This window comes from Corvus moneduloides, chromosome 29, assembly GCF_009650955.1.
Source record: "Corvus moneduloides isolate bCorMon1 chromosome 29, bCorMon1.pri, whole genome shotgun sequence".
Taxonomy (NCBI): Eukaryota; Metazoa; Chordata; class Aves; order Passeriformes; family Corvidae; genus Corvus; species Corvus moneduloides.
The window spans coordinates 1,044,279-1,068,372 of NC_045504.1; the positions used below are offsets into that span (position 1 = coordinate 1,044,279).

At 51.8% G+C, this 24,094-nt stretch overlaps 2 protein-coding genes across 3 annotated transcripts in view; one reads left to right on the forward strand and one right to left on the reverse strand.

Annotated features, from left to right (window-relative positions):
• Positions 1-3,780, forward strand: MSTO1 (misato mitochondrial distribution and morphology regulator 1). Of its 2 annotated transcripts, none has more exons than XM_032093806.1 (14): positions 1-90; positions 198-321; positions 397-451; positions 525-600; positions 700-748; positions 995-1,109; positions 1,212-1,329; positions 1,420-1,554; positions 1,658-1,810; positions 2,345-2,476; positions 2,568-2,752; positions 2,959-3,057; positions 3,141-3,259; positions 3,465-3,780. In XM_032093806.1, the coding sequence occupies exons 1-14, from the start codon at positions 16-18 to the stop codon at positions 3,701-3,703; spliced, it is 1,674 nt and encodes a 557-aa protein (XP_031949697.1). In that variant the 5' UTR covers positions 1-15; the 3' UTR covers positions 3,704-3,780. The 2 variants fall into 2 exon arrangements, with proteins under 2 accessions (XP_031949697.1, XP_031949698.1); XM_032093807.1 differs by having other exon boundaries at positions 2,962-3,057.
• The window catches only part of LOC116436579 (GON-4-like protein), a 27,918-nt gene continuing 7,518 nt past the window's right edge, over positions 3,695-24,094 (reverse strand). The window contains 22 exon segments of the mRNA XM_032093805.1: positions 3,695-4,535; positions 5,086-5,188; positions 5,589-6,357; positions 7,205-7,412; positions 7,903-8,016; positions 8,264-8,383; positions 8,615-8,758; positions 9,322-9,465; positions 10,010-10,207; positions 10,904-11,085; positions 12,014-12,260; positions 12,849-14,552; positions 15,047-15,163; positions 15,715-15,865; positions 16,015-16,159; positions 16,762-16,933; positions 17,405-17,491; positions 18,209-18,407; positions 20,809-20,912; positions 21,203-21,243; positions 21,896-21,997; positions 23,462-23,654. Coding sequence (XP_031949696.1) covers positions 4,386-4,535; positions 5,086-5,188; positions 5,589-6,357; positions 7,205-7,412; positions 7,903-8,016; positions 8,264-8,383; positions 8,615-8,758; positions 9,322-9,465; positions 10,010-10,207; positions 10,904-11,085; positions 12,014-12,260; positions 12,849-14,552; positions 15,047-15,163; positions 15,715-15,865; positions 16,015-16,159; positions 16,762-16,933; positions 17,405-17,491; positions 18,209-18,407; positions 20,809-20,912; positions 21,203-21,243; positions 21,896-21,997; positions 23,462-23,654 — 5,394 coding nt within the window. The 3' untranslated portion in view covers positions 3,695-4,385.

Consider the following 24,094-nt stretch of genomic DNA (forward strand, 5'->3'; position numbering starts at 1 on the left):
CGGGGCCGCGCGGCGATGCCGGGGGAGGCGGTCACGCTGCAGCTCGGGCACTACTCGGGCTGCGTGGGCGCGCACTGGTGGGGGCTGCAGGTGCGGGGGGGCTGCGGGACGGGCCGGGGGTGGTGTCGGGCCGGGGCCGGGGCTCGCTCTGATCTCTTCTTCCCCCCGGTTCCTCCGTTCCGCCCCGTTCTCCGCAGGCCACCGCGCTGCGCAGCCCCGCCGAGCCCGCCGAGCTCCGCGCGGCCGCGCTGCTCCGGTTCGGGCGGGGCCCGGGCGGCCCCGAGACCCCCACGCCGCGTCTGGTGGCGCTGGAGCTGAAAGGTACCGCGGGATGGGGCGGCTCGGGCGGCCCCGCCGCCACCGGGCGGCCCCGCCGTGACCGGGCTCTCTTTGCAGGCGGCGTGGGCTCGCTCAGAGCCGACGGGGCGGGCACGGAGCCGCCGGTGTCCTGGTGAGTGCGGGGCCGGACGGGACGGGACGGGAGGGGACGGGGCCGCCGCAGCTGCCGCCGCTTTGTGTCGCAGGGACGGGGCCGTGGCCGATTGCCGGGACCGCGCCCCGGCCGGGGGCTGCGCTCCGCGGGACACCGGGAGCCGCAGGGTGAGCGCGGCCGCGGGGCCCGCAGCGCTCCCTGCCCGGGACACGAGCAGGGGCGAGGCGAAGCGCCCCGTAACCACCGCGCCGGGATTGTTCCCGTAGGGAGACGCTGCCGGGGACGGGAAGGGGAATAGCGGTGCTGCGGGGCCAGGTTTGTGCGCGGGGACGGTGCGGGATCGGTGTTCCAGAAGGGCAGAATTCCCTGGCCCCTGCTGTGGGAGAACGTGGTAGTGGACAAGGAGAAGGAAAACTATGGGAGAAGGCTGCTTGGCTTACAGAGAGCTGGGTCAGGGCAGCAAATGGGCTAAAACACGGGACAAGTTAAAAACTGATTTCTGTATTCTCGGGGATGCTCAGAGCTGAAAGGACCTTTGCTCTCCCCTCTCTCTCCCTGCAGGTGCAGCTCCTGCGGGGTCCCAGGACACGCCCTCTGTGCGGCTCTGGTCCGATTACCTCAACGTGCACCTGCACCCCAAGAGTGTCTACGTGATCCGCCAGTACCTGCACGATGGGTATGGCCAGGGGTTAGACCAGAATCCAGAACAGGAGCTGAGTTTTGCCTTCAAGGACTAATAAAAGGGATAAAATAAACTCTTTCCCCCTTTTTCCCTTAGGGATTGTGGTTGTCTCGAAGCCTTTGGGCAAGGTGAAAGTCTCCTGCAGGACCCTGCCTGCGTCGAGGAGCTGGAAGATCGGCTGCACTTCTATGTTGAGGAGTGTGACTACCTGCAGGTTCACACCTTGTCCAGGCTCTTTTGGCTTTCAGGAAACTTTGGGCTCGAGATGAAGCAGAACCTGAGATGCTGCTGTTTTTTCCCACAGGGGTTTCAAGTCCTCTGTGACCTTCACAACGGATTCTCTGGAGTCGGTGCCAAGGTGACAGAGCTGCTCCACGATGAGTATTCACGGAAAGGGATCCTGACCTGGGGCCTGACTCCGGTCCTGAGTACCATGGGAGTGAGTAAACCATGAGGGGAACCAAGAACAGGTGCCCAGCCTGGCTTTGACAGGTTCCTGCCTGCTCTTTTAAGATTCCAATGGTTGGATTTTTTTCCCCCAGGACCCTCAGAACAGTTTTTACAGACTGATGAACACGGCCCTGGGCATTGCCCACCTCTCTCGTCACAGCTCTCTCTTCTGCCCCCTGTCACTCAGTGGGAGTTTGGGAATCAAGCCACAACCTCCCGTGACTTTTCCATACATAAAATACGACGTAAGTCCTGGATTGGGATCACCCACCGTGCTTGGCTTTGAGCTCTTGCAGCTTTACCCCCTCAAAGTGCTTTCTGGGTGGTTTTTCCTGGTGCTGTTCTGCTCAGCAGAGACCTTTTCCTGCTTTTTCACTGGGACTTAGCTGACAACTTTTAATTTCCTTAGTTTTCTTCCTACTTTTGAAAATATTAACACATTTCCTTGGCTGCTGTGCTTTCTGGTGGGGTGCTGCCTGCAGTGTTGGCACTGAAGAAAAGGCTTTACTACCTTATTCTCCACACTCAGAGTAACTCCAGCCCTGCTGGAGCCCTAGGGAGGCCAAGGAAGATAAGGAAACTGGCACCAGAGCATTTGTTAGCAAACAGCTGGGCTGGAGCTGCTGTTACACACTGGCTGCTTATCCCAACCCCGAAATAACTGTTAAACTCTTTTAAAGGCACAATTTACAATCTGGCTAAGTTAAATACACAAAACTGGGTTAAGGAAGGGGTGACTGTGACCTGTCCTGCAATTCCTGCATTTGCCTCCTCCCCAGGCATCCCTGAACTACCACAGCAGCGCGATTTTGGCAGCAGCACTCGACACCCTCACGGCTCCCTACCGGCTCTGGTCCTTCCAGGGCTCCATGATGCACTTTGCTGACTCCCTGACTTTCTCTGGGAGGAAGGTGAGGGCCCCTTCCAGCTGTGCCACAGCTGTTCTGCACACCCCCAGTGCCAGGAGCGTGTTCCAGACTCTGCTGTGTCACCCAACTCCAGGCTGTGGCTGCGTGGGCAGCTCTTCCCCTCCCTGCCTTATCTGGCTCCTCGCTCCCCGATACTTTAAGTGCCCACCAGCAGGACGTGCCCTGGAAGCTTCTGTCCTCGTGGAGGGAGCAAAAGGTCAGCTGCTGTTTTGCTCAGTCTGTTGTGCTACGAGGAATTTGCAAAGAGAAAGCCACCAGGTAAATCAGCATTTGAACTGCACCTCCTGGAACTCTCCCCAGCAGGGATTCCTCACTGCAGGCATCCACAATCCCTCCAGTCGGAGAGGCAGCTGAGGGGAGGAGCAGTCTAGTGACTGAGTGCTGCTGATGTTAGAGCAAAACAGCTAAAAAGCAGCTGAGGCAGTGACGGTTTCAGGCTGGAAAACCCTGAATTTCCTTTGCAGCAGCTGCCTGGGCCAGCCCCGGTCGCCCCTGCACAGCTGTGAGAGCCCCGCGCAGGTGCTCCAGCAGTACCTCCACACCCAGTTCCCAGGAGCCTTCAGGTGGGCACGGGCAGGGGGTGCTGGTTTGGAACAGGGAGCAGTTGAGGGAGCTCTGGGTAACTTCGTTCACCTCCTCCTCACAGCACATCCCACGTGCTCCAGCAGCCCTGTGACACCCGGCCTCCCTTCCCCCAGTTCTTCTCTCCTCTCCTGACCAGCCGAGGCTTCCTCCTGGACAAAGCTCAGGGCTCTTCCTCAGCAGGTAACAAATGCCCCTTAAACTCTGCAACAGAGAGATCAGGGCCTAAAAATTAGCACATAAATAACAAACCAATGCCGTGAGGAGCGTTTGAGTTGTGAGTGTGGAGCAGCCCAGTTCAAGTAAGGGAACAGCTTGTGAAGTGGAACAGGGCAGGGAATGAGGTTCTGGTGGATCTTTAACCCCTGATGTGCCTCTAACCCTGCAGGTGTTGAGAGCATCCCGGTGCTGGCAGCCCTGCAGAGCTCCCCTGTCCTGCACTCACTGCTCTCGGGGCTGTGCCGGGACCTGCGGGCGCGGAATGCGCGGCGCTGCAGCAGCTTCTTCACGGCTGGAGTGGAGCAGGACGACTTCCAGGAGGCCTTGGAGGAGCTAAAGACTCTGTCCCAGTGCTATGAGACAGGGTTTGGAGCAGATAGATCTGAGGATGAAGCAGACTCAGACTAACCCACCTTTATTTCTGGGGGTAGGGGGAGTGAGAGTGGCTTTGAGCTCACTCCCAGAATAAAGGGAATGGTTTTGGAGATGGCCCAGCTGCTGCTTTCTTCTCACTTCACCAAAAATCTTCTTACTTCTGGCCTGAGTTCTCCAGCTGCCCACAGCTGTGTTGTAAAGGAGGAAAGCTGCTTTTTGGGGGGGCTGATTTTTTGTATTTTGGTTGGGTTTTTTTCAACTGTGCAAAGTGGATTTGCTCTGCCCGTTCAAATAAACCCACACAATAAATACAGAGTTCAGATTGTAACTATCTCACATACAATCAGCACAAGGGGAGAACTTAAAAAAAGTCTTGTGATTGTTCCACATGAGAACTGACATCTTAGGGTACAATATTTACAGGTCCTGGTCAGAGGCTGCTGGGCTCAACCTTCACCCTGAGGCCAGGTCAGTGTCCACAAGCCTCAGCTCTGTCATTTCACTGCTGAAGCTCCCCAGGGAGGTTGTGGAGAATGTTCTCATCTTAACTTCCTGCCTTTGGCTTGGTACAGGCTGGAAGTGCAACAGGAAATTGAACAAAACAAAAAAGGAAGGTGCTGTCTCAAGTACCTGTGCAAACATTTTTCCACAGCACCTGTCTAGCAGCAAACTGGCAAAAAAAGCCTCTTCTGGTGCAGTCAGTAGTTTTATCACCTCAGTCATCAGGTTCTTCCTCAGAAAGCAGAAGATCTTTATCTGACAGCTGGTCTGTGTTACTGGTACTGGTGGCATCCTCCTCATCCTCAGAGCTCCCATCGCAGGACGTGTGGAACAGCCTCATCAGTTCCCTGAACCTGTGGGATACCTGGAGAACAGGGGAAATCCAGGATGATGAGTGACCTAGGAGGTGTCACAGAACTGCAGTTTCATACTACAAAGTTCAGGGTGGTTTGTAACAATAAAATAATAAACACCTGAATGGCATTTCATACAAGATTCAGTAATAAAGGAAGAGAAATGGAAGAGCACTGGGTTGTTGTTTTCTCTGGAAGAAGAGTTACATCCTCCAGGTAAAATGTGGCAGTTTGGGAAGATTCAGAGATAAAAGCAGATCCTTAGTATAGAAGCAGGAGGCTGAAGACCTGAGCAGCAGCCACTGAAACAACTCCAGTACCAAATGTGCAGCTCAAATATCAAGGCTAACCCTGGCAGAAGGACCAGGGCACTCGGGATTTTTGGCACCACTAAAACAGAGCAGAGTTTGGTTTGGTTTTGATTTTTTTATTTCTAACTAAGATGATTTTTCATCAAATTGAAGTTTGGGAGGCTGGTATGACAGCACCCCCCACCTTCCCTTCCTTTCCAGCCCCTCTCCCACTCCCTGGAGCAGGAGCTCTCCCACACCAAGCCCTCACCTCGCTCGCTGTCTTGTTGCCCAGTTTCTGAGAGATGGCGTGGAAGGTGTCCAGGTGGGCTCCCTTCTCCTGGCAGGTGGTGAGGATGACTCTGTCAGCCTCCCTGCAAAACCAACCACTGTGAAAGCAGCTCAAAACCAGTGACAGACTTCAAGCCCCCCCAGCCCTGTTCCCAGTTCAGAACAATCTGTGAGCAAGGCTCCTTCCTTTGCTCCTCCTGCCACCCCCAATTCCAGGACCCATCTCTAAGCAGAGCACCTTTAGCCTGGTTTTAAGTTTTTTGAAGGAGAAAAAAAGATTCTTTGCCAGCCTGAAGTTCTCCAATAAGAGCCCTGCCAGGAGCAGCCAGTGCTGCTCACGGGGCCAAACTGCTGGACTGTGATCAGAGGAATGTTCAAAAGGAGGGGGCAGAAAAGGGGAATACAAAATGGAAAGAATGGATCCAGTGAGAGCTGGAGCCAAACAGTGAAGGCAGACAGATGCAGGAAGTCAGGCAGAAGTACCTGGTCCAGAGCACAACCTTCTCCCCAGTGGAGCTGACTTTGCTGTTCTTGGCACACACGGTGGCCTCTGTCACTCGCTGCTGCTGCTGCTCCTCCTCCCTCTGCCCCGGGGAGGCTGTGCCCGCTCTGGGCTCCAGCTGCTCAGGATGCTGATGCACCTGGAAGCAGTTGGTTGCATTTGACTTTGACCTGCCCTTGGGAGCATCTCCAGTGCAGCCTCTGTCCTCTGTGTCCAAACTGCAGCGACCGGGGGACCCTGAGCTGCAGCTCTTACCCGGGGTTGCTTTGCTGCTCGTTGTGATCCAGCCCTGCTTTGCTTCAGCTTTTCCTCCCAGGGGCAAAGGTCCCTCAAGTTCTTTGCCACCACCTCCTTCTGAAGCAAGAGCAGAGCCCCTGAGCTGCTCTGCTGGAGCAGAATGAAGCCCCTCAGTCTGACACGGGCTCTGTCCACAGGAGGGTCGAGGTCTCGGGGACCCTTTTGCTGCAGCAGAGAGCAGCAGGTCCCTGCTCAGCCCCAGGGAAGCCTCTGCATCCCCTCCAGGCTGCTGGTTCAGTCCCTTGGTGCAAGGGCAGTCTTTGGTTTCCTGAGGTAGTTTTAGAGCAGCTTTTTGTAGCTGTGTCCATCTGGGGCCAGTGGCAGCAGAGCTCCTGTCCTGGGCAGCATCCACACCTGCACTGGCAGCTGCTTCTGGAACCTGGGCATCAGCAGGGGCAGGTTTTTCACAAGATCCAGGTCTGCTGGAGGCCGCCCTTCCTTCCAGGTGAGATCCTGACAAGAAACCCAAACAAGGTCAGGGAGGCTGTGAGGAAGAACTCCTGGAGGCTTCGTTTTACTTATTTTTATTTTTAGAGCCTAATGCTGCGCATGAGAACAGTTTGGGAGCAGCTCTGTGACTCTACCTGCACTTTACCCACCCTGGACTTCAGGGAAGACAATCTACAGCCAATCTACAGCCAATTTTCTTCGCCCCTCTGGGTTGCTGCAGCCAGCTGCTGTGTGAAGTGATGAAGATTTAAAAAGTGCATTGCCCAGAGCAAAACTCTCCAGTGAACTCTCCCTGCTGCTCTTGGCACCCTGGCTACAAACCCAGACATGAGAGCACGTTTGAACTCCTGTCTTTAACTGGGTGTTGTCCCCAACAGCAGCACGAGCTGAGCCCTGGCTCCAGGGGGGAGGAAGAGATCTCCCTCGGGTTGTTTATCCTGCCATAATTGTGTTTCTCCTTGTCTGTAGCAGACTGGAGGAAAAACAAGCACCACAGAGATTGTTTAAAGGCAGACTGGGGATGCTGGTTCTGAACTGCTGTGCTAAAATGGAAACTGGGAAAGAACCAGTACCATGGACTGGGCCAGTATCCTGGCAGGAGAAGCTTCAATGGAGCAATCATTGTGAAAAGGGCAGAATATTCTCTAGGCAGGAAAGGTTTTGTTGAAGGGAATGCTCGACAAGTTTGGAGCATCCAGAGTGGAGGAAGAGAAAAAAAAAGCCAAAGAAGATGATTAGAAGTTCTCATTATACGCAATAAATGTGCATGAGAAAGTCCTGAACCTCTGCTCATTTGTGAGCCAGCCTGGAGAGGATTTTACTCTCTGCTGTGCACAAAACCTTCACTCACCTGAAGACACAGAGTCCACTTTCCTAGAGACAGGTTTTGTTCTGCTCTGGGCGTCCTCTCCCTCGTCTCTGCTCTCCAGGATTTCTTCTGCAGGTTCCTTAGGCATTCCAGGATCCTTCCCTTCTGGCTGGGGACTTGACTCTCGCTGAGCAAGGCTCACAGGCAGCTCTTGAGAATCTTTACTTTTATAAAACTTGCTTTCACACACCTGCAAACCAACCCACAGGCACAATCACACACACGTGGCCTGTCCATCCCAACCACACCTCAGCCTTTGCTTCCCAGGTATTCCTGGCCTTGCCAAAGGCTTCACTTTGGCATTCCATTTGCTTTAGAAAGCTTATTATTATTAATAATAATAATAATATTAGTAATAATAATAACAGACACATGTCTTTTCACACAGTGGCCACGCCAGCATCTTCCACTCAAAAAACTTATTCTTAACCGAAAAGAACATCAAAAATGACATTATTTAGCAGAGCAAGGAGGGGCAGTAGAAAGTGAGGAGGAGAGAGATGGGAGAAGGCCAGGCAGGTGCGGTCAGAGCTCCAGACAGGGAGGCACCACTGGGCACCTCTGGGTCCATTTCCTTCCTCACCCCATGATTTGGGAGACACGAGGCCCGAGGATCATCACAGCAGGGAGACTTGGCAGGACTCCACTTCCCCCTGAGCACTCCAGGCCTCTCCACTAACCTTACTACTACAATGGCTGCAGCTCCTCCTTTTGCTTTTCTTTAGCTTGAGATCGCTACTCCCTTCATGGCAGGAACATGAACATTCCTTCATCCCATCTACCCACTCGACCTCCTGGAAACAGACATACTCAGCTGACAGACATCCTCCAGCTGACAGACACACAGGGCACAGGGGGGACATGGGGGGCTGCAACACCCGCAGAGAACTGAAGTGATGATGGCAAGCAAAGCACAACAGAAACGCCCCAATCCCATTCCTTCCACCTTTGTGAGGTTGTTGCCACGTCTCTCAGACAGACAATTTATCCCCATGCATCTGCTCAGAGGTCAGAAATTGCAGGGAGATGCCCCAAGCCCACCTTGTCGTGGGGTTGGCCTCCCATCTCTTTCCGCTTCTTGTTTCTGGCGGCTCCGTGAATCTTGGGTGGCTCATCCTCCTCCTCTACATCTGGCAGAGACACCTCTTCAAACCCATCAAACTGCAGCAAAACAAACAAACAACAGCTGCTCTCAGGTGACCAAATTTTGTTTTCCCCAGACACACAAATCCTGCTCAAAAATCTGAAGAGTTCACTTCAGTCCACCAGCAGCTCTCCCAGCCTGCTGCTTCCCTCTCCCTGGAACGGCACCCTCTATGACTTAGTCCAGTTCCAACACATTTTTTGTCTCTGCTTTCATCATTTCTGGTTTTAGGGAAAAGATTGCTCCACCTCATATTCCTTCTCTTCTGTCCAGTTGATCTCCTCAAAGTCTCCCATGCGGCTGGCTGAGGGCCGTAGGTGATCGAAGAAAACAGAGAACTCATCCTGCAAGTGGTCGTGTCCCTTCAACAGCTGCCACATTTGGGTCTTCAGCTGGAAGAGAAAATCCAGAGCAAACGAGTCTCATTCCATGTAACCTCACTGTGCTCTGAAGGATTCTCAGAGCAAGTGAAGCACCACGGCTCGTTACAGCTCGGATATGGGAGTTGGTGCTTGGGTGGGTACAACCTCCTGGATATTCTGAGATCATTCCACAGCCAGCTATCAAATTAGCCTGGAAATATTCCTCCAGAATTCCAGGCAGACTCGGTAGATGGCACTAAGCTAAAATCTCAGCTGCAAGGGGATCAAGGCAAGGTGGAGGTGGGAGAGAGGAAACACGCAGGGCTTGGAGAGGCAGCTCCAATTCCCCTTGAATCCAAGGCCAGGTTGGATGGGGCTTGGAGAAACCTGGGCTAGTGCAAGGTGTCCCTGCCCATGACAGGGGTGGAATGAGAGGGACTTTCCCAACCCAAATCATTCTGTGATTCCATGACTTTGAGCTGTCCCCTCAAAAGGGAGAACGAGCTCAGCAAATCCCGTGGTGTCCAGGAGCAGGACAGGGAATCAGGGTGGCTGAGTGCACTCAGACTGGGAGGAAAGGGGTCCCTGGTTACCTCTGCAATCTCCTGGGGCAGACAGTCTGCACAGCTCTGCAGGACTTTGATGATCTTTTGGTGGTGGGCAGGATTTTCAGCAAAGCAGATCTCCAGCTGTCTGAGGAACTTCCGGCTCTTTTCAAAAGCTTGCTGCTCCTCAAACTGGCCAAAAGAAAAACATTCCCCCTCATGTTCAAGCACATATTCCCAAGCATCTCGAATTGACTTAAAGAAGCTATAAAATTCCTGTCTTGGTCTTTGTTTTCCACTGACGCCCTTTGCAAAACCGGGAAGAGGCAGAGCAAGAGAAACAACACTTTGTACAGTCAATACTTACATGAGCCATAAAGTTTGGCTTTGCACGTAAGATAGGGAAATCCAGAAAGAAGGGAACAGGTGAAACCCTCTATCCTACAAAGTGGAAGGCAGATTTGGAGACAGGGGAACCACTGTTTGCTGTATCTGCACGTTGTCTCTGCAGTCAGACGGGATGCAAGTGGGAAAAGGCCGATCCTCCACAGTCACACTGAGCAGAAGATTTACAAAGAACACCAAACTTTCCAATTCTGATTAATAAAAGCAGCAAGGTAAGCAAGAGATTTACCAGCTGTTTGCCTTTCTGGCCCTAGGAAGAACTCTTTATCCTTTCACTCCCACCAGCATACATGGTGCTTAAAATCTGGCCTCCTCCTTTCACTCTACCTACCAGTCCACACTCCAAAGCTTGCTCTGGTAAAAGAAAGGCAGCAAAATCTGTCAGCAGCTGTGGCCAGTCGTGCAAGAGTTTCTGCAGAGTGGAGTAGAGATCCACAGCTGTCCGTTTGTCTGTGCTGATCTCGAACTCGTAGATAACGCGCAGGAAATCTTCGTACTTCCCCGGGATGTGCTGCAGCGTCTCACGGACCTGGGGGCAGCAACAGGGCTTGGTAACATCCAGAGAGAAAACAAGTTAACCACAGAACGTCTTGTGTTGGAAGGGACCTTAAAGATCAGCTCATCCCAGCCCCTGCCATGGCAGGGACACCTTTCACTGTCCCAGGCTGCTCCAAGCCCTGTCCAGCCTGGCCTGGAACACTGCAGGGATGGGGCAGCCACAGCTGCTCTGGGCACCCTGTGCCAGGGCCTGCCCACCCTCACAGGGAGGAATTTCTCCCTAAATTCTTTTAATCTGGTAATCTTTGATCTCCTCTACTCAGAATTTGCACAGTGCTTGCAATTTCGGTGAAGCAACCAAGTCTTTTCCTTAAGGATAAACCTAAGCTGCTCATGAGGGAAGGGATCCCAGACCAGACTGTTAAATTCAGGAATTCAGAAGGCTCTGGTGCTGTGGACTGAGAGCAGCAGCTGAGCACCCCCAGCCCCTGGCTCCTTCACTTCCAGCTCCCCCACTCAGGACAGGAGGAGGAACAGCAAAACCAGGAAAACTCACGGCTCAAGACAGGGACAGTTTGGGAAGTGAAGCACCACACATCGGGTGTAGGAAGAAATAACTCCACCCCAGCCAGACCAGTACTCCCAGTCAGAACTGGCAGTTCTGTGGCTGAGTTCTGTGTCAGAGGACCCCAAAATCCCTGCCGTTCCTGTTCCTGGGCTGCCTCACCCTGGTCAGGTAGGCCTGGGCAAAGGCCAGGTCCTTCTGCTCCCGCAGGGGATCCCTCTCCAGGATGTCCTCGTCGTACAACAGCAGCAGCTTGGAGGTGTCCTTGCTGGCACGAGCCCGGCCCCGCTTGTTCCTGGTTCTGTGGGAGCTCCTGCTCTTCCCAGGGGCTTTCAGGCTCTCCCCTGTGGAGGAGCACAAGGTCAGCTGGTGGCAGAGGTGCCCCACGGCTCTGCCAGGGCAAGATTCCAACAGAAAAGCAGCCCTCAGAGGCAGTGATGAGTTCCTGTCTGTGCTCCCCTGGAAATGCAGGAGAAATACACTTCCCACGAGTCAGGCTGGCCAACATCTCAAACTGGCTGCTTGTTTCCACAGCACCTGCCAGGAACAATCCCTGCATACAGCCACAGGGCCATCCCAGCTTGTCTTGGGACCAACAGAATCCTGCACACCAGGGCAGAACAGCCGTGAGGGGAACAGACACAACCTGAGCACCAGAGCTGGCTGCTCACTCTGCAAATCATCCCTTTAGCTTATGATTTACACAAGAGTTAAAATCACACAGCAGGGAATGAAACCGGGAACTAAGAGGGGCTACATGCAGATTTTTGTGGCTTCAGGATTAGGAATCTGTTGATTTAATGGGCTGAGGTCCCCTCCTCAAAGTTCCCTGCAAAGTTCATTTACCACTTGCCGGACTTTGTTTCCTTTCCTTTTCTCCAACACGATCTCGTCAGACAAAATTCAACTTAGCAAAGATTTGACTGCCTAACATTGTTCTTCTACAGGTATTGGGTATTAGCTGACACAAACCATAAATCTGTCTGCAGGTTTCTGAGGCACTGAAGACCCTTGGCTCATATGCAAGAGACTGTTTTTACAGAGCTGTGACTGGGTCCTAAAGTTGTATTTCCAGCTGGAAAGCACCACTTGGCTGAGACACATCTGTGAAATTAAACCCAGACATGATTCCCCACTGGTTTGTTTTCCCTGCAGAGAGCAGCTCTACTTCCCCACTCCCTGTGTCAAAAAAAACCCAAAGAATTCACCTGCTGGCACCCAAACACCCCACAGCTCTCACCTGCTGGCACCCAAACACCCCACAGCTCTCACCTGCTGGCATCCTGTGGGCTTCCACCTGTGGGGAAGCTGCCTTGGCCATCGTGAAGGCAGATTTAGGCTCCTCTGATGTATCTCCACAGATTTCATCATCTTTCTGTAAACTCTCTATTCCTTCCCCTTCCTCCTCCTCCTCTTCCTCAGGCTCAGAGTTCTCTTCCTGGGAATTCTCTTCTTCAGAATCTCCTTCTTGACTTAAACGTCTCTCTGTTGCAAGCCAAGTAAGTTTTTCCATTGTCTCCTTAGAAAGCAATTAATAACAAGAAATCACATTTATTTTATTGCTTGGTTTAGTATCATTGAGCAACTTCCTCACTGCACCATGACTCCAACAGCCAATTTCACAGATCAGCACCTGCCCAACGAAAGGATTCTGTTAAGGAACAGAATTCAAACCCCTCCAGAGCTGCCTAAAATTGTACCGTGCAAAATTAAATTTCAGCATCTGCCATTCAGCAGATTAAGCCTTGAGTTAGAAGGGATTCCTTAATGATTCCTTAATGATCATCTTAGCTCTTAAGGGCTTGCTGGAATTGTGGCCTGGAAAGTAATCTCTAAAGTCCTTCTTCGAGAGCAGCCTCATTGAGGAGTCCTTGCAGCTCAGCAGAGTTTAAATCTGCGTATTTGCAATATATTCCCTCAGCCTGGGCTTAAAATCTGCTCAGCAAAACATGGGGTTCAATTTCTCTGTGACCAGCACGATGCCAGGCTTTCACAGAGTTACCAGCCCATCTCCCCAGTGAGATTCCCAGTGGGATGGGCCCTGACTCCACAGGGTGTTCCAGGACACCCACGGCTGCCTTGAAGTGTTTTAAAGTTTTGTCTTTACCTGCAGTTCTGGCACTGACAGAATCGACTCTTCTGAGGCTGATGACATTTCCTCGTCCTCATCTTGTGTAAAATCATCAAAGTCATCTTCTTCCTCTTCTTCTTGCCCTTCCCTCTCTCCTCCGGCCTCAGGGCCGGCCGGTGTCCCCACGGACTGACCATCGATGCTGGACGAGTCCTCTGGTCTTCCTGGGGGGCTGCTGAACTCTGCCTCCCCCTCTGCTGGGTAAGGGAGGTTCTTTGGGGAGTCACTGCTCGCTGCTGGCCCAGCAGCCCCCCCTGCATCCCCCTGCTGCTCCCCCCGGGGTGGGGACGGCAGAGCCCGGCGCTCCTCCTCTCCCTTGTCCTCGCAGGGAACGTGCTCCTTCTTGGGCTCATCCCCACAGGGACACGCAGCCTCCATGTTCAGCTCCTGGCCAAGGCCCAGCATGAACTCCTCCTTCACTTCAGCACACGAAAGATCCCTCTTCTCTGCCGGGTTGGCTTCTTTGGGAGCATCACTTGACTCTTCGGACTTGATTTTCACCGTCTCATCGGGATCTTCCAAGCGAGGCAAGAGGCCCACAGGCAACGACTCTGAGGTGTTTCCATCTCCCTCTCCCGCTGCCCAGCTGCAGCAGTCACTCTTGCTCCCCTTGTCCTGAGTGCCCTCGTGGGAAGGGGCAGGGTTTGTGCCCCGCTCCTCCTTGGGGGAGACGGCGGAGCAGGGAACGAAGAGCTCGGGGGGCTCCGCCTTGGGCTCCACTGCGGGAAAGGCACCGGGAGCAGGGACCAGGGTCAGCTGCTCCTCACCTTCGCCCACAGAAGGTGCAGACAGACCAACAGGGTTGGGAGAGACAATCAGTGACGGGATGGAAGAGGTCACCAAAGGCTGGTTTAACGGGCATGGGAACGTGGATGGATTCACCAGCAAGGTCGTGACCGGAATGGCCTGAGTGCCTCGGCCCACTGCCGTGTTGAGGGGCTGGATCATGTTGCAGCCATTGCCTATGTTAACCACCTTCACTGTGGTGGCAGGGACAGTCAGGATGACAGGGGAGGGCTGGATCAGAGGGGAAGGTTTTATCAGCGGGGCAGATTTTGTCCCTTTTTTCCTCTGGTAGCCCTTACGCACGCAAGGTTTGCGCATTTTCGTCCCGCCCAAAGCCGGCAGCATCAGCTTGGGCTGGAAAGTCACCGGCTCTGAGGACACCAGAGATGGTGGTCCAGCGGCTGGGAAAGCTTGTCTGGAGTCTGGATGGGCAGTGGGAAGCACGTTCTGGAATTCCAAGCCATCCCCACCTCCCACCACTGCTGGAACGCTCAGGGGCTGCACCCCCGGCACGGCCGGCGCCGGCTGAATGGGCCGAGGGACGTGGACCAGGACTTTGCTGGGAGGAGCCTCTGACTGGGACAACTTCACAGTTTTCTGGATGTTCACAGGGTTGGAGCTGGGCTGCAGACAGGGGCTGGGCCGGATCAGGACAGGCTTCAGAGCCGACGACCTCTGGCTCCTCCAGGCCCTCCTGGAGAACCGGTTGGCCAAAGGCTTCAGGGTCAGCGCGAGCCCCTTGGGCATCAGCAGAGGGTATTTGTCATCACATTCCGTGTCTGAAGTTTCCTTTTCTGTCCCCAAAAGGACAGGTTCTGCAGCAGGTGATGCCGGTGCCTCCTTGGCATCTTCTGCCAGCTGCTTCAGTTCCCTCTGGATGGAGGGCAAGATTGCCTGAAGGGAGCAAGAATTGACTGGAATTTATTATTTATAGGCTATTCCTGTATTCCCACCTTCACACAGCACCACAGAAGGCAAGAGACAGCAACCTGCTTCTACAAGTGGGTTTTATTTACTTCATCCTATTGCATATTACTTAGTAGTACTTTAAATTCATGAGTTGCACTGCAAAGCCTTTAGGACACTCTGAGATTTTGAGAAAAACAAGACTGAGCTGCTTTATAAAGGTTGCTTTAGTAAACACAAGATTTTGTGGGAAGGGAACTTCCCTGTGTAACAGTGGGTGATCAACAGAACTGGATTTTATGGCCTCTGAGCCCAGTTGTTCCCTTGGGCACAGTCCTCCCTGACTGACTCACAGGCATGGTCTCTGTGCCTCCAAGGAAAAGCCCACAAGGGAAACCCACACGAAACCCAAGTAAAACCCACAAGAAATGAACCAAACAACAACTCCCCCCGAGCCCTGGCTGCAGAGCAGCAGGAAATACCTTTAACCAGAACGGCAGGCGATGCTCCTCCCTCTCCACGGGCGGCTTCCACTCGTGGGGCTGGATTTCCTCACAGCACTTCACCAGCACAGGCAGCTGCTTGGTCTTTTTGTAGTACTGTGGGGACAGGAGAGAAGGCCAGACAGGGTGACTGTGGTCAGGTCACGGCTGGGATGGAGCAGGACTGTGCTCTGACAAAGTGTTTGTGTGAAAAAAGCAATTCTTTAATAACGTTCTACCCACAGAAACGTTAAAAACCAAGAACCCAGGCTGAACAGGAGCTCCCTGCCATGCTGGCTGCTCTCACGGAGGGTCAGGCACGTGTGCAGGTGTTGTTTTACGTGGTTTTGGTTCTTACTCTCTCTTCAGCAGTTCCCAGTAGCTCACGGGACAGGATTATTACTGCAAACAGCACTTTTCTTTAAGTTTTGCTACTCAAAAGTTATTTGTATGAATTTCTGTCGGGATTACTGAGCTGTACCACGCCTATCTGAGCTCTGAAGAGTCAAACCAGTAATCTAAGTACTTGCCAAGTCCAGGGGCTAAGGTACAATAAAAGGATAAATCCCCACTGCTAACAAAAGGATGGCATTTTATTTTAGGGAAGTGCCAGCACCAAGAGGCCCTTGGAAGACAGAGCAGCTCAAACCCCAGCACGTGCCCCTTACCCTGATGATGTTGTCGGGGGCTCGGTTCATGTTGAGGTTCTTGATCCTCACTGTCAGCTGATGGGCAGTTTTGGTGGGCAGGAGGTATTTGCTGATCAAAGGCTTTGGAAACTCCGTCCCTTCGAAATGTTTCAGCCCTAAAGCCAACAAGCTGAGCAGGGAAAGAGGGAGATGAGGAGATAAGAAACCTCTCAGGGAGCTGCTGGGATGTGGCACAGCTCTCCCCAAGGACTGCACCCCAGAAATTCTCCTCAACAAAGGCCATTTCCGCACATTTTGCACAATAATTGAAGCACCTACTTGTCCTCTGCCTTGGTGAAGATGATCTTGTCCCGGGGAGGGTTTGCTCTCAAGGAACAAACTGGCAGCAGCTCTGGGTACATAAAGACTTTCCTCGTTGCCAAAATCCAGGCCGCTTGCTTTGGCAAACATGAGAATTCACCTGCTGTGAAAAGAATGAACAGGTAAGGGCAGCTGTGTAAGTGGATGAATGCTTTTCACAACTCCCCTCTTGAAAAGGCTGTTCCTTTTACTCCTCTCACTGCAAAAAGACTTTCTTCCTGTTTCTGGAATTTGCAGATTTCCTGGTTTTTTCCCCTAAATTTACATCGGCAAAAGGCAAAATTCTTTTCCCCTCCCATCTTTTCTTTTATTCTGTAGCAAGAAAAAGACCAAGGCCAAGTGACCCCTCTGAGCCCCCCCAGGAGCATCGGGCACAGCCTGGGAGGGGACACCAGCCCAGGAGGGGCCTTTGCTCGGGGTCCCTCCCCGGGGGCAGCAGCTGGAGCTGTTCTGTGTGGCTGCTCCACCATCCAAGGGCTGGAAGGACCCAGAGCCTGGGGCTGGGCTGGGAGGGAACTGGTCTGACTGGGACCAGCTGGGAGTGTGGGAGGGTCCAGCAGGGCCCTGTTGGGTCACTGTGAAGGGGCACTGTGACAGTCTGGGGGGACCCCAGAGCTGCTCCAGGAGGGTCAAACTGGGAATTTCCCATAACACGTGGAATAACTCTCCCTGCCAGTGCTTTCCCCACCCTGTCCCCTCACTTACCATTCTTCTTCACAGCTTTCCGAGGGCTCCAGTCCACCGGGACCTGGGCATGGAAGTCCTCGATGAGCCTCAGGGCCCCCTGCAAGTTACAGGGCTGGAACATGGTCTGGAACTTGGGGTTGAGGGGCACCCGGAGCAGGGTGGAGCTGCGGGCAAAGCTCCCGAGCTCGCTCTGCAAAGCCAGGCACAGAAACACGTCAGGGAGAGGCCTTCAAGTGCAAGGTGGAGAACAAACACGTGTAATGCAAGAAACAGCCTGGAATTCTTAACTTTGAGCATCGTAAATCCAGGGATAGAGGATTTACTGTGAGGGTGGGGAGGCCCTGGCACAGGGTGCCCAGAGAATTGTGGATTCCCCATCCCTGGAAGTGTCCAAGGCCAAGTTGGAGGGGCTTGGAGGGACCTGGGACAGGGGAAGGTGTCCCTGCCATGGCAGGGGGTGGTGCTGAGTGATTTTTAAGGTCCCTGCCCACCCAAACCATTCTGGGATTCCACAATTTTTATTTTGTTTTTAATTCCCGCCTTTTCCAGAACCTTAGTTCTCAGTTTAATGGGATCGATGAAATAATTTAATCTCTTTAATTATGCCCAGGGACCAGCAATCACTTGAATTCATGGAGCTCTGATTCCAGGCATTCCTTACCAAAAACATCCGGGTGGTGCTGGCCTCTGAACTTAGAGCAGGGTTGAAACTTGCCAGGAGATGGATTTGAGTCAGGAGCTGAACATGCTTGAGGAATAAAATCAGATAAATTGGTTTTTTTCAGTTGATCAGAAATCCAAGAAACTGGAAAGCACAAGTCTAAAGGCACAAGAAATATCTCCTGAGCACCCCAAAAAAATCTCTGACTGCAAAAAATCTTGTGAGCAATAGAAAACTGAGGGGCAGCTTTAATATCCACTGGCAGGAAGTTTATTACACAGATTTTTAACACATCATCTGTTGAAGTCCTCGGGCAGTTTCCCAGCTTTTGTGCCAAAGTCTCATAATGACCAACACAGAAAGGGTTTCTTCCTGAATAAATACATAACAATTTCTTTAGCAACAGTGACTTCAGCTCGCAGAACTGCCCATTTCTGAATCTCTACACAGTTTTGTGTGGTGGCAGGAGGAAAAAAAAAAGAATCCAAACTATACCAAGAATAATATTCTTAGACAGTAATAAAGAAGTTGGTGAAAACAGGATTTTGACAGAACACAGCCAGCCAAGGCAACATCTCACAGGAGAAGAGATGCCAAGAAATGAGCTCTACTTCACTCAACTCCAATTCCCCTTCCATGTGAAACCAGGCATGTGAATATCACCTAATAAAGCTCCAATTCACATGGAGCTTTTCCAATTAATTCCTTTCAGGAAGCAAAGCCCTGCTGTGCCCTTGGCTCCCCCTGCTCCTCACTGTGCACAGAGAATACTCCTTAGATCCCACCACGGATAACATTGCTTACCTGCTGCATCTGCTGCTGGAGCCTCTTCCTCTGTGCACTGTCCAGAACAAGGCTCTGGAGGGGCTTCTCATTTGGGGGTTTTGATTTTTCAGTCTCTTGGGGTGCTTTGATGGAGGACCTTTTCATTCTCAGCTGCTCCAGCTGCTCCTTCACCGTCCGGTGCTGCTCGTTCAGCAAATTGGCCAGAGGCTCCTCAAATCTGTTTGAACCCAGGCAGAGCCAAATGGAATAAGTGTGTGATTTAACAATGGTTCATGTTCATTTAGAACACTTTACTCTGTACCTGGTTTGCACAGTGCAGGGATGGCCATCCCTGTACTACTCAGCAGTAACTCCAGCTTGGAAACCCTGAGTTATTTCCACATGAAAGTCTCTCAGTGCAGCCCAGCACTGCTGCAGCTTTGGGATACAAAGCTTCAGCTGCTCATTCCAGAGACAGTTAAAAGCCTTTTCCACCATTCCCAACCATCTGTGCCCCACTCACGTGCTTGGATCCTCTCCCCAGCACTCAGGATCCAAACCACTCCAGAATGCATCATCCAATCCTATTTAATTTCTGCCATCAGCAAGGGCTGAACCCAAGGTATTATCAGCGGTATTTGATCACCTGGAAGGTCTCCAGAAAGACCCCACACTGCCTCAAATCCTGTTACTTTATTTAAAAAATTAATTAATTAATTATTACCCAGCCTCATGCTGAGAACTCCACCAGAGATCCTACAGGAGGAGCTGCTGCTGTAGCAGGAAGGAGGATGCACCTCTCACCATCCTTTCAAAAACAGTTCCTACTTCATTCATTATTTCATTTATTTTAGCTACACCAGTTAATATCCTGATTTCTGCTGGCTATCAGCTTCCCTTCTGCAACAGGCCTGGGGTCAGCTACAGAGCTGTTCCATGATGCTCCTGATGCAAGGTATCATAAAAACCACAATAAATCCAGCAAATAGATATTTCTGCCTTTAATAATCCTGTACACAGATAAAACCAGGGAAGAAACAACTGGGAGAAGTGCCCACCAAAGAAAAATTAATAAAACCACCCATTATCAAAGCCAAATGCATACAAATAAGGGAGAGCATAAAGCTGCCTGGCTTTTAGCTTGTAGCTGGTTTTAGAGCTGCTGCACTCCCCTCTGGCACTGCTCAGCCCAGAGAGAGCATCCAGAAACTCCAGCCTTCATTTTAGCTCCTTTCCCAAACAGACACAGCTTGATCTTGAGCTGCTCTGCCCCACAAATAAGGAGACCCCACTCATTCTGCAGCTCCTCTTCAGCCAGAGCCTGCAGCTGGTTAAGTACAGTGGAATGACTACCTAGAGAGAAATCACAGAATCATGGAGTGGTTTGGGTTGGAGGGACCTTAAAGATCATCTCATTCCATCATTCCACCCCCTGCCATGGGCGTGGACACCTCCCACTGTCCCAGGCTGCTCCAAGCCCTGTCCAGCCTGGCCTTGGGCACTCCCAGGGATGGAGCTGCTTTAGTCCCTTTCCTCTTCAAGGTGCTGTTATGTATAAACCAAAAACCATCCCAAGCCAGTGCCCCAACTTCACAGACATCTCATTCCTAGGCCTCAGCTATCCCAGGCACTCTTTTTCCTTGGAAATGGCCAACACACATCCAAGATATTTAATTAAAAGTGAAGGTGACACTCTTGGACAAAACAGCTCCTCAAGCTCCACCACAACAATGTCAGGGCAGCGAGGGAACTTTGCCCTTCCCCCAGCAACAAAAAGGGAAAGAAAATTATTATTTTTCTGCAATGATGTTGGATCACTGCAGGCACCAGCACAGTGCAGAGCACAGGCACGAAGAGTGGCTGGCACTGAGGCTGGGACAGTCTTTGCACAGGTCCTGCAGAGCTTTGGTCCCACACACAGCAGATCCAGGGTCTCTGCCCACTGCTTGGAACAACCACCCCATCTGTGCCACCTCCTGCTCCACTGAGCAGTGCCAGTGACAACTCTACAAGGATAGATCATGAGAGGCCATGGGAATGATTTTGAATTAGAAGAGATTTAGATTAAATTTTGGGAAGGAATTGTTCCCTGGGAGGGTGGGCAGGCCCTGGCACAGGGTGCCCAGAGAAGCTGTGGCTGCCCCTGGATCCCTGGCAGTGCCCAAGGCCAGGCTGGACACTGGGGCTTGGAGCAGCCTGGGACAGGGGAAGGTGTCCCTGCCCATGGCAGGGGATGTGGAATGAGATGAGCTCTAAGTTCCCTTCCAACCCAAGCCATTCCATGATTCTCTACACAGCACGAAGGCTGAAGAAGCAGGAACAGAATTCCCCACAGCAGATCCTGCCTTGTTGGGGCACATTCTGAAAAGCCTTGGCTGTTTTCAGCTGAGATAAGCACCAGCCTTAGTGCAGGCACTCTGTTTTTAATTTTCAGGTGCATCACAATCAGTAAAATCAGTGGTGGCAAACAGAAGAAGACAAAGGCTCAATTTAATTGTCCAACCCCACAAATAAAAATAACTCAGGGCTTTCAGAACAGTGGTCTGAGCTGCTGAGACAATCTCTCTCTTTGGTGGCTGCCACAGGTAACCAGAGGCTTTTTCTCAGACAAGATCAGGACCATAAACAAATTCTCCCACCTGAGGGCCTGTGGGGTGTTAAAATTTGGCCGAGACTCTGTAACAACATCTTCATCTTCCAGCCCTTCATCTTCCATGTTGGAGAAGCCCATCTCGTCCTGGAACTGGCAGCAAACACGGAGCAAGTCAGGAGGAGAAAGCTCAAGGAGTACATTTACCTTTGGCTAATTAAGTTCATTATGATCCTCTCAGCACACACATTCACTTCAGGAAAATCCTGCAGACCTTCACTTGAGGAAACCCCTACAGACATTCCTTCCTAAGGCTATAAACGACCCAGCTATGGCAGAGCCCTTGGCACACCCCCAGCCCTGAGCATTTCCAGAGCCGCCCCTCCAGATTCCACATCACATCTGACAGCTCTGTTCAGTGCCACACTCAGTTCATCACTTACTGTCTCAAACAGCTCCTCCATCAGCTCATTCACTTCCTTTTCTGCAAGTAAAATGAAAAAGAATTATGAAGATGCCTTTTCCAAGAAACATTCAGCAATGCTGTCATAATATCAGCTCACTTCAGGAATTCCTCTCACAAAGGGAAACCCTCCTCCTGCAAAGAGAGGACCAAAAAGAAAAGGCCCCTGATAATTCCCTTTCTAATGCTGGGCCCAAACAAACTTGAGCTGAGATTGTCTAGATTCAAAAATATCATCTAAAAACTCACTTTCATGATTAGAGTTATGTTAATCTGTAGTAAGACCTGAAGCAAGTGTGCCTTGTTGCAAAGATGGAAAGTGATATGTTTATAAAACTAAGTTGAAGACTGTAAGGACTTAGAGAAAATTTGATTACATTGAGTCACAAGGCAAGCATTCAAATCTGAACTGCCTGAAGCTTTCAGGATGTATCATCACTTAATTTCAGGTTGTTTTATCACCTAAATATTGTTCTTCAGGCTGTGCTGCACTTGAGCACAGCAGCTCTGCCCAGATCCTTCCACGTACTCCCAGAGAGCCAAAAGCTGCTCAAGCCAGCATGCAGCTCTTGATTTAATTAACCCACACTGCAAAAAACCTTGCAACAAAACACTTTTCCCAATGAATTACTACTCCCAACAAGGAAGGAGGGGGAATTCCTGGGGAACTTACTTGTGATTCTCACAGCACGGTCATTCCTGAAGTCTTCTGTGTCTGGTTCATCCAGATCTTCCAGGAAGTTGTACTCAGGGTCATCATCATCATCTGCTTCATCTAAGAAGAAGCAGGTTTTGAACTGTTATTACCCTGCCCCAGGACCAAGCAGCTGCCAGGAGCAGAAGCTCTTTGTTCACTGCCTGACCTGGCACGAAGAGGGCTTGGAATTACTGCTAGAAATCAACTGTATTTCTTTAATGGAAGCAACATCAAACCCACCCTTCCTTTCAAACTGAGCTGTTAGGACCCTGACCTACAGCCATTCCCATTTTAAAAAGCTGGCTTGATTCTCTGGGATCTGAGTTTCAGCTAAATTTAGAAAGAGTGAAGTAGTTTAATTTCAGTTTCTGGTTTATATTCAATTTGCACAACTGCAAGCAACCACTACATACAGGAAAAAAGGAAGCCGGGCCCCAGAGCTTGTTCCTGTTTCTTCTCAAAGAGAAAAGAGCTGTTTCTACCCAAAAGAGTGCCCCAAACAAGGAGCACAACATGCTGGGATTCAGGTGGATCAATGGTGAGCACCAGGATCCAACACCAGGGGTTAAATCCACCACATCCCTTTGTGGTTGCCAGTTCCTGTGTGTTGGTGAGTAAATATTTACAAGTGAGACACCTGAAGTTTAAAACCTCTCACAAAGGTCCACGGGGAAGATGAGGAAAGCTGACTGCAAGACTCATGCACAGGATTAAACAAATTCATGGCTGCAGACCAAGAATATCATGTGTAAATAAAAAACAAAGCCTCAGGCTTTCAACATAGAATCATGGCTTGGTTTGGGTGGGAAGGAACCGCCATCATCACCTAGTTACACCCCCCTGCCATGGGCAGGGACCCTTCCACTAGCCCAGGTGGCTCCAAGCCCCATCCAACCTGGCCTTGGACACTCCAGGGATCCAGGGGCAGCCACAGCTTCTCTGGGCACCCTGTGCCAGGGCCTCCCCACCCTCACAGGGAACAATTTCTTCCAAATACCTCATCTAAACCTCTTCTCTATCAGTGTGAAGCCATTTTCCCCTCATCATGTCACTCCAGGCCCTTGGAAATTGTCTCTCCCCATGTTCCTTGCAGCTCCTTCAGATCCTGGAAGGCCACAATGAGGTCAGCCCAAAGCCTTCTCTTCTCCAGACTCAACACTCCCAGTTCCTTCAGCCTTTCCTCCCAGCAGAGCTGCTCCACCCCTCTGCTCATCCTGGAGCCTCCTCTGGGCTGACTCCAGCAGCTCCAGGTCCTTCCTGTGCCGGGCCCCAGGGCTGGGGCAGCTCTGCAGGTGGGGGCTCACCTGAGCGGGGCACAGGGGCAGAATCCCCCCGTTCCTGCTGCCCACGCTGGGGGCTCAGCCCAGGGCTCAGGGGGGCTCTGAGCTCGTGCCCAGCGTGCCAGGTCCTTCTCCCAGGGCTGCTCCATCCGCTCATCTCCAGCCTGGATCGACCTCCCAGATGCAGCAGCAGCACCTGGCCTGCTTAAACCCCAGAACCCCCAATCCCAGTGACCCCCCCACCTCCCCATTTGCCAGGTACCTTCGTTCTCCACGTCGTCGTTCATGAGCCCCCCGAGCCACCTCTTCCACTCCTCGTCGTCGGCGGTGTTGGGGTCGTACATGTCCGGGGTGATGTCCGGCGCGCGCAGCTCGGCCTCCAGCTGCCCCAGGGGAACGTCCTTCAGAGGCCTCTTGGAGCGTGTCCTGAAGGCAATCAGGCTGTCCTCCAGGGGCTGCAGGGACAGACAAGGCCTTCCTGGGATTTTTAGCCCAGCCAAGCAAGTCCAACCCCAAAAATATTCGATTTCTGCCGCAGAGAAACGTTCGCTTTCGTAGGCTGAGCAAGCTGAGCTCTCACTACCCTCCCTGTTAAGCTGCTCTTCTTTGTAACTACACATATAAATATATCCTTGCTCATTTATCAGCTCTTATCTGCCACCAAGGAAGCAGTTTCCACTTGCAATATTTAATTCTTTCACTTATGGTTCACTCTTCACTCTCTGACATTCATCTGGAGCAGCAGCCCAGCACTGTCTCTTCACTTCAGCCTTGCTCAGGAACACAGAGCTTTTCCCCTTATTAAAATGGGACACTGGGTCTCTGGAGAACCAAATTCCTCAGCTGTTAACAGTAAAAAGTGTGCCTGCAAAACATAACTAAGCCAACAGGGTAA

Bases quoted from the DNA above. Each gene is read 5' to 3' on its own strand.
- MSTO1 (XM_032093806.1), top strand. From the start codon at position 16: ATGCCGGGGGAGGCGGTCACGCTGCAGCTCGGGCACTACTCGGGCTGC. The intron at 1,811-2,344 runs GTAAGTCCTGGA...CCTCCTCCCCAG, and splicing joins TTCCATACATAAAATACGAC to GCATCCCTGAACTACCACAG. The intron at 2,477-2,567 runs GTGAGGGCCCCT...ACCCAACTCCAG, and splicing joins TGACTTTCTCTGGGAGGAAG to GCTGTGGCTGCGTGGGCAGC.